This window comes from Eimeria acervulina, genomic scaffold (genome assembly GCF_000499425.1).
Source record: "Eimeria acervulina Houghton genomic scaffold, Eah_scaff691, whole genome shotgun sequence".
In the NCBI taxonomy this organism is placed as follows: domain Eukaryota; phylum Apicomplexa; class Conoidasida; order Eucoccidiorida; family Eimeriidae; genus Eimeria; species Eimeria acervulina.
The window spans coordinates 1,141-10,068 of NW_013549653.1; the positions used below are offsets into that span (position 1 = coordinate 1,141).

At 51.8% G+C, this 8,928-nt stretch overlaps 1 protein-coding gene across 1 annotated transcript in view; it reads left to right on the plus strand.

Moving 5' to 3' along the window:
- Positions 1-811: 811 nt before the first annotated feature.
- The window catches only part of EAH_00046510 (DNA replication licensing factor, putative), a gene marked incomplete at both ends in the record, with an annotated part of 11,579 nt that continues 3,462 nt past the window's right edge, over positions 812-8,928 (plus strand). Inside the window, 9 exons of the mRNA XM_013394671.1 lie at positions 812-3,196; positions 3,314-3,398; positions 4,146-4,550; positions 4,972-5,310; positions 5,454-5,511; positions 6,806-6,921; positions 7,449-7,724; positions 8,129-8,403; positions 8,587-8,837. Of these exons, the coding sequence (XP_013250125.1) occupies positions 812-3,196; positions 3,314-3,398; positions 4,146-4,550; positions 4,972-5,310; positions 5,454-5,511; positions 6,806-6,921; positions 7,449-7,724; positions 8,129-8,403; positions 8,587-8,837 (4,190 nt within the window). The remainder of the gene's footprint in view (positions 3,197-3,313; positions 3,399-4,145; positions 4,551-4,971; positions 5,311-5,453; positions 5,512-6,805; positions 6,922-7,448; positions 7,725-8,128; positions 8,404-8,586; positions 8,838-8,928) is intronic.

Below are 8,928 nucleotides of genomic sequence, written 5' to 3' on the forward strand. Positions count from 1 at the left end.
CTGCTTATTTGCTGCTGCTGGTGACGCAGTTTTCGCTGCTGGGGGTCCTGTGAGCTGCAGCAGCAGCAGCAGCAACAGCAGCGCCGACAGCTGCTGCTGCTGCTGCTGCTGCTGGAGATCCCCTGGGTGCTCCCAGTTGTATAAGAAGGGTGTTAATGTTTGCAGAAGGCTTTCTAAGCAGAAGCAATTCTTCATTAGCTGCGGCTCTGCTGCTGCTGCTGCTGCTGCTGCACACCTCCAGCAGTTCTGGGGCCCCCAGTGGCTGCAGCTGCAGCCGATCCCTGTTGTCTGCTGCAGCAAAACAAACTCTAATTCATTTAATTAAAAAGCTGTTGTTCTTGAGGTGTATATACACCTCAATTACCCTTGTGCATCGTTGCTTGCTTAGCCAGAATCAACAGCAGCAGCTGCTGCTGCTGCACTGAGGGGGGCCCCCTTCCGACGCAGCAGCAGCAACAGCAGCAGCAGCAGCAGCAGCATCTTTGAGTCCTTCTTTAGACGTCATACACCCCAGCATTTTGAATCGGTGCGAGGACTTCAGCACCATCGTGTTGCTGCTGCTGCTGCTGTTGTTGCTGTTGTTGCTACTGTTGCTATTGCAACAGAGAGGTAGTACGGCGGCTCGGCTCAAACAGCAGCAGCAGCAGCAGCAGCAGCAGCCACTGTTACTGCTGCACCACCGTTGGTGTGGGGTAGCGTGGTGGTTGGCACAGCGAAAACGGCTGCATCAACAGCAGCAGCAACAGCCGCAATAATAGCAGCAGCAGCGACAACAGTAAAACAAACAGCAGCAGCAGCAGCAGCAGCAATAATGCAGAGTCCACAACAAGTCTCATTAGAGCTGAAGACACAACGAAGGCGCAGAGTTTCCGCTGATGACACGCAGCAGCAATTGCTGCTGCAGCAGCAGCAAGAGCAGCAGCAGCAGCTGTTGCTACAGCACCAGCAGCTGCTGCAGCAGCAACTGCTGCAGCAAAAGCACCTGCAGCAGCAGCAGCAGTCCCTTCTTTCTCGTGCAGCTGTGAGTTTGGGGCTTCCTGTGGAGTGCCGCCCCACTCCTCGCCCTGCTGCTGCTGCTGCTGCTGCTCCTGCCCCTGCTGCAGCACCAGGTGTATGTACAGCTGTGCATGCTGCTGCACCGGTGGAGGCGGCAGCCAGCAGCACGCATCGCGTCCCCTTCCGGCTGTCTGTGGGGTCCTCTAGCTGCCGCAGCGAGGCTTCTGCTGCAGCACCCGCTGCTGCTGCTGCTGCTGCTGCTGCTGCTGCTGCAGCTAGCCAGCTGATGCAGCATGGCCCCAGCAGCAGCCGCCGCCGCAGCAGCACCAGCAGCAGGAGCAGCACGTGGCTCCCCACACTTCTATCTTCTGCTGCAGGCAGCTGCAGTAGATATCCCTCAGGAGTACAGGTGAAGCGCGAGGCCTCTTCTGCTGTTGCTGCTGCACCTGTTGCTGCTGCTGCTCCCGACGCTGCTGCTGTTGCATGGGCTGGGGCGGCGAGTCCTGGCTGTTATTCCCCTGCTTCAGCAGCAGCACAGCAGCAGCTGTTGCAGCAGCAGCCGCTGCTGCTGCAACAGCACGAAGGGTTGGTGGAGCAGCAGCAGCAGCACGGCTCGTCCCTCTACAAAACGCAGCAGCAGCTGCAGCAGCAGCAGCTGCCCCAGCAGCAGCACAGTGCGATGCTGCTTCTGCCGCATGCAGAAGCCATTGTGGGGTCTGATTCGCCGCAGCCAGCAGCAGCAGCGGAGCAGCAGGAAAAGCAGCAGCACCTACAGCAGCTGCAGCAGCAGCAGCAAGAGAGCTGGCAGGGGCTGCTGCAACAGGAGGAGCAGCAGACAAAGGAAGAGAAGCGCATGCAGCAACTCCAGCCCCAAATGGCGCGTCTCCAAGCTGACCTGGAGCACTTGCAGCAGCTGCACCAGCAGCAGCTGCAGCAGCAGCAGCTACAGCAGCAGGAACAGCAGGTGCTGCAGCAGCAGCAGCAGCAGCAGCAGCAAGAGCAGCATCATGTGCTGCTGCCTCTTCCTACTTGTAACGATTCTGCATGCACTGCATGCCACTTGCTGCAGGGATTTGCTTCTGATGCAATGCAGCTGAAGCAGCAGCTGGGCGTGCTGCTGCAGCGCCTCCGCAGCAACCCCGCAGCAGCAGGAGGAGCAGCAGCAAGACCGACAACTGCTGGAGCAGAAGCAATGACAGCAGAGCCCGCAGAGCCTGCAGCAGCTGCAACGGCAGCAACAGAACACACACGGAACATTGCTGCTGCTGCTGCTGCTGTGGGGCAGGACGACACAGTGCAGCAGCAGCTGAGACCAGTAGTGCAGCAGCAGCTGCAGCAGCAACACGAGCAGCTGCAGCAACGAGAACAGCTGCATCTACAGCAGCAGCAGCTCAGGAAGCAGCAGCAGCAGCAGCAGCAGCAGACTACGCAGCAGCAACAACTGGGCCAGCAGCAACTTCAGGTGTCTCTGCAGCTTGAAGGCATCAACGAACGGCAGGCAAATCTGCAGCAGCAGCAGCAACAACAACAGCAACTGCTGCAGCAACAGCAGCAACAGCTGCAACTGCAACAGCAGCAAATAGAAAGACTGCAACGGCAGGTATCGGTGCTCCAAGAGGAGCAGCAGCAACTGCTGCAGCAGCTGCAGCAGCTGCAGCAGCTGCACCAAACCGCTCAAGATGAAAAGGCGCAGCTGCAGGCAACGCTGCTGTACTTCGTAACGCACCACAAGCAGCAGCAGCAGCAGCAGCCTGCTGCAGCGGCAACAGATGATTCTAACGCTGCTGCTGCTGCTGCTGCTGTTACGCACGCGGCCCTCCCACAAGCAGCAAAAGGAAGCAGGAGCCGAACATACCAGTTGCAGCAACAGCGCCTACTGCTGCAGCAGCAGCTGCAGCAGCAGCAGAAGTTGCTGCTTTCTCCTTTGAGTGTGGCCAGCAGCGGAGCGAGCAGCTCGAGGCCCACAGCAACGACAGCAGCAACAGCACCGTTAGACGAGGTGCAGCAGCAACAGCAGCAGCAGCAGCAGCATCGACTGCTTCAGAGTGACAGTGCTGCAGAAGCTTCTAGTGCTGCTTCTGCACTATTAACAGCAAGCCCGATACGCAGCAAGTACACACCCGCTGCTGCTGCTGCTGCTGCTGCTGGGAAGTACCGCCGCAGCAGCAGTGTCTCTAGCAGCAGAGGGAGCATCCCCAGTGTCTGTATATCCGATAGTGACTGACTGACTGCGCAGCAGCAGCAGCAGCAGCAGCAGCAGCAGCAACTGCAGCACAGGATGGCATTTGTTTGAGGTATATGTTTGTACACCATCCAGGTGATTTGCTGTCTCTTCCGCTGTCTTGCAGCAGCAGCAGCAGCAAACTGCAGCAGCAGCCCTTTAAGGCTGCTGCCACTGAGAGGTAAACGGAAGTAGCAGCAGCAGGCTGCCGCTGGTGCTGCTGTAGCAGGAACAGGTAGTGATGAGTCGTGCTGCTGTAGTACAGAAGAATAGCAACAGTCGATGCAGCAGCAGCGACCTGCAGCAGCAGCAAGCTGCAGCAGCAGCAGGTAGTGGTGAGTCTTGCTACTCTAGTAGCTGCTGCTGCGATGACAGCACGGTGAGGAAACATAGGCTAAGCGAGGAGCAGCAAACCAGCAGCAACCATAGCTGCAGCAGCAACAGCAGCAGTAACAGCAGCAGCAGCAGCAACAGCACTATCAGCAGCAGCAACAGCACCGGCAGCAGCTTTGCGTATCTGTAGCGCTTGAAATATTATAATACATGGGTGAGATAAATAAAACTTTCTTATAGAAGCATGAACAATCGATTGCTGCTGCTGCAGCAGCTGCAGCAGCAGCAGCAGCAGCAGCAGCAGCACAGTATTGGTGTTGTGGGTGGGTGGGGTGGTGTTTAGGGGGGGTTGTTGTTGCTGCAGCAGAAGCAGCTACAAGGCCCTAAAGAGAAGTCTTTCTTTTGTTTAATCCTTTTGTTTGTTTTATTTTTATTATTATTAACCCTCCTTAAACTTATTAAAAAGAAGACGAAGAAGACCGCTGCCGTGGGGTGTACATGCAGCTCGGGATCGCTAAGCTGCTCGCTCCGCTTCTCCTCAACACCCCCTCTCTAAATCCCTCTGACTTCATTTCTTCTTATTATTAACACACAGCTGCACCTGCAGCAGCAGCACGAGCAGCAGCAGCAACGGCAGCAGCTGCAACACCAGCCGCAGCAGCAGCAGCCGCCGCCGCCGCCGCCGCAGCAGCAGCAGCAGCTACACCACCGCAACCCGAGAACCAGCAGCAGCAGGAACAACAACAACAGCAACAACAACAGCGGGAGCAGCAGCAGCACCACCGCCACCCCCCACCAGACCAGCATCAGCAGCAACACCTGCAGCAGCAGCAGCAACAGCAGCAGCAGCAGGAGACAATGGATGAGGATTTGACTCCTCCTCGCCCCCGCCAGGTGGTGTCTCCTCTTCAGGAGACACTCGGGGCCTCAGCAAACGAAATGCAGCGCTCTGAATTGCCTGGGGGTAGCGAGCGCTCGCCTATTTCAAGACGTAGAGCCTGTAAACCCTAAACCCTAAACCCTAGCAGCTCGAACGATAAACCCTAAACCCTCTTTAATACCCCTTCTATGCCTCTTCTCTTCTTCAGGCATTTGTTTTGTTTTTTATTATTTTATTTGCATTTGTCTGCTGCCACCCCGTCACAATTAAAGTGCTTACATATAAGGGTTTAGGGTTTACTTAAGGGTTTAGGGTTTGCATAAGGGTTTAGGGTTTACATAAGGGTTTATTGTATATAGCATGTATGCGTCTGTGCATGTACATCAATATATGTATTTATAGTGGAGGGTTTAGGGTTTAGGGTTTAGGGTTTCTGAAGGGGTTAATGATAAGTATATGTTAATATAAATAAATAAATAAATATATATATATATATATTTATATATATAATTAAATATGTTTACAGGGGATAACGCTTCAGGGATGCGTGGTTCTCTTGGCGTAGAAGGTATAGCGGAAGGCAGCTCGATGGGAGGTTATCCAGCAGCAGCAGCTGCTGCTGCTGCTGCTGCTGCTGCTGGTGGTGCTGCTGCTGCTGGGGGATCTTCAGCAGCACCTAGCGAGTATAGCACAACGCCTTTAGCTGTACGACGAGTGCGATATGCTCGAGCAGATCTAGGAGATATGGGTCGCGAGTTTCTATTGCTAGATGAGCAAATGCAGAAGCTACCTGAGCTCCCTCGCGAGGTCGTAGGCCCTGAGATGGAGAGAGCCTTCGACAGATTTTTTGAGACATTTAACCTCGCCGATTATGCAGGAGGTAAATCCTCTTCATATGCATTATCCACTGCTCACGCCTTTACGCTTTACGGTTTAGGGTTTACGGTTTAGGGTTTACGGTTTACGGTTTAGGGTTTAGGGTTTACGGTTTAGGGTTTAGGGTTTAGGGTTTACGCTGGGAAGGGGATACGGGATGGGTGTTTGTTGCTGCTGCAGCAGCAGCAGCAGCAAAAGTTTACTGGTGCAGCAGCGACAATCCATAGCAGCAGCAGCAACGCTTTACAGCAGCAAGATCAGTTCACAGCAGCAGCAACAACAGCAAGAGCAGCAAGAGCAGCAGCAACAATGTGTGTTGTGTTGTGTTTTGCTGTTTAGTTATAACCCCAACAGATGAAGAAGTTGAGCTGCTGTCTCACGCTGCTGCTGCTGAGGGTGGATCTGGGATCGGGATCGGGATGGGGGATCGTCCACCATCACTATACATGTTGAAGTTATTGCGTTATTTAGAGACACGGGGTTGTGCTGCAGCAGGACGAGACAGAGCAGCATTTTCTGTTTCGCTGCAGCACATTTATGTGTACAGTCCCCGTCTGTACACCGCAGTTGTCAGCTCCCCTCAAGATGCAACTGCTGCCTTTGACGCTTTAATCCGCAATAAATTCGCCGATTTAAAAGACATTCACGGCCTCTTCGGAGAGGATAACCCAAACAAAACGCCTGATGAACTCCTTCTTCAACAGGTATATATATATATATATATATATTTATATATTTGTATATATATATATATATATATTTGTGTATATATATATGTATATGTATATGTATATATATTTATATGTTCATGTATATATATATATTTATGTATATATATATATATTTGTATATATATATATATATATATACATACAACACATGCAGAATGCGTAAAGTTTGTTATTGGTGTTTATGATTAGGGTTTATGATTAGGGTTTATGATTAGGGTTTATGATTAGGGTTTATGATTAGGGTTTATGATTAGGCTTTATTATTAGGGTTTATGATTAGGGTTTATTATTAGGGTTTATTATTAGGGTTTATTATTAGGGTTTATGATTAGGGTTTATGATTAGGGTTTATGATTAGGGTTTATGATTAGGGTTTATTATTAGGGTTTATGATTAGGGTTTATGATTAGGGTTTATTATTAGGGTTTATGATTAGGGTTTACGATTAGGGTTTATGATTAGGGTTTATTATTAGGGTTTATGATTAGGGTTTATGATTAGGGTTTATTATTAGGGTTTGTAAAGTAGGGTTTAAACTTAATAAGGGTTTACACACATCATTAATTAGGGTTTACACACATCACGAATTAGGGTTTGCATGCATGATGAATTAGGGTTTGCATGCATGATGAATTAGGGTTTGCATGCATGATGAACAAGGGTTTGTGATGATAGAAATGATAGAAATAATAAACAAGAGTTAATGCTGTGTTATTCAAAGGCCCCTCGCATTCGTTTACACTCCAAGCCGCCGAGTTTGATGGACAGTCTGCGGTGTCTAGACCCCACAAGAGACGTAGAGAGATTAATTTGTCTCCGCGGTGTTGTTATTCGCGTCTCCGAAGTCATCCCTGAGATGACGCTTGCTGCATTCAGATGCCAAGGTAAATCATTTGCTGCTGCTGCTGCTGCTGCTGCTTGTGCTGCTGCTGCTTGTGCTGCTGCTTGTGCTGCTGCTGCTTGTGCTGCTGCTGCTGCTGTTGCTTGTGCTGCGGCGTGTGCTGCTGCTGCTCCTTGGGCTGTTGCTGCTCCTTGTGCTGCGGCTTGTGCTGCTGCTGCTTGTGCTACTGCTTGTGCTGCTGCAGCTGCTGCTCCTGCTGCGGCTTGTGCTGCTGCTGCTGCTTGTGCTGTGGCTTGTGCTGCTGCTGCTCCGCCTCCTGCTAGGGGTGCTGCTTATGCTGCTGTTGCTGCTCGTGATGCTGCTGCTGCTAGTGGTGCTATTTCAGTATTTTGTTAGTTGTGCTGCTGCTGTTTGTGTTTGCTGCTGTTGGTGCTGCACTCTTCTGCTGCTGCTGTTGCCGCGGCTTCGGGTTTATTTTTTTCTGTCTCTCTCTGTCTCTCTCTGTCTCTCTTTGATTGGATGAAGTGTTTTTATTTGCATATATTTTATTTTGTTCGGGTGTCTCCTCAGCAAGAGACCCGCAGGGCAGACGCATGTGCCAGCACGAGGTGTATGCATGCGTTTTGAACGGCGACGTGCTGCAGCCTTCTCGCTGCCCTTCTTGTTTATCTCTTAACTCTACTTCTTTGTGGTTAGAGCAGTGCTCATTTGCTTCTAAACAACTTATTAAAATTACAGAGACACCCGAGCACCTGTCTCCAGGAGACACCCCACAAAGTCTTACGGTGTATGCATATGACGACCTCGTCGACTCCTGCAGACCGGGAGACAGAGTTGAAATCACCGGTATTATCATTATTCTGCTGCTGCTGCTAGTGCTGCTGCTGCTGCTAATGCTGCTGCTGCTGCTAGTGCTGCTGCTGCTGCTAGTGCTGCTGTTGCTGCTTCTAGTCATGCTGCTGCTAGTGCTGCGCCTGCTAGTGGCGCTGCTGCGAGTGCTGCTGCTGATGCATCTAGTCATGCTGCTGCTAGTGCTGCAGCTGCTGCTTCTGGTCATGCTGCTGCTGCTAGTGCTGCTGTTGCTGCTTCTAGTGATCCTGCTAGTGATGCTGCTGTTGCTAATGTTGTCTGCTGCTGCCTCATGCACTGCTGCTGCTGCCCATAGAGACCTTGTGGCGGTTGCTGCTCCTGTTTGTAGACAATCAGTGCATTTGCTGCTGCTGCTGCTGCTGCTGCTGCTGCTGCTGCAGGTGTATATAAGGTCTCCCCCACTCGTGTAAACCCTCGAATGCGGGTGCAGCACTCTGTGTTCCGCACATACGTCAATCTGCTGCATGTAGTTAAAGACGAGAGAGACAAAGCAACCAGATCTTCTGCTGCTTCTGCTGCACCAAAGCAGCAGCAGTCGCAGCCAAAGCAGCAGCAGTCGCAGCAGCAGTCGCAGCAGCAGCAGCAAGCTGAAGAGGAGACCGTCTCCTTCTCTCCCGAGCTAGAGAGACAGATCATCACCCTCTCGCAAGACCCAGTAAGACACCAGCAACAGCAGCAGCAGCTGCAACAGCAGCAGCAGCAACAGCAGCAGCAGCAGCAGCAACAACAACAGAAAAGCTGTATCGCTTACATTCACCTACGCCTCCTGGTTGTTGGATTCCAGGAGACACCCTGCTGCTGCTGCTACCGCTGCTGCTGCTGCTGCTGCTTTGTTTAGGACATATATCAGAAGCTGGTTGCTTCGTTTGCTCCGTCTATAGTTGGAAGGGATGATGTTAAGAAAGGAATTCTTTGTCAGCTGGTTGGGGGCTCGCGGCTGCAGCAGCAGCAGCAGCAGCAGCAGCAGCAGCAACTAGGGAAGCAGCGTAAAGCAAGACCCCACAGAAGTGAACTCCATGTGCTGCTCTGCGGAGACCCCGCAACAGCAAAGTCGCAGCTGCTGCAATACGTACACCAAATCGCTCCTAGGTATCGTCTAGGGTTTAGGGTTTAGGGTTTAGGGTTTAGGGTTTAGGGTTTAGGGTTTAGGGTGTATTGTTTGGTGTGTGTTTATTGATCT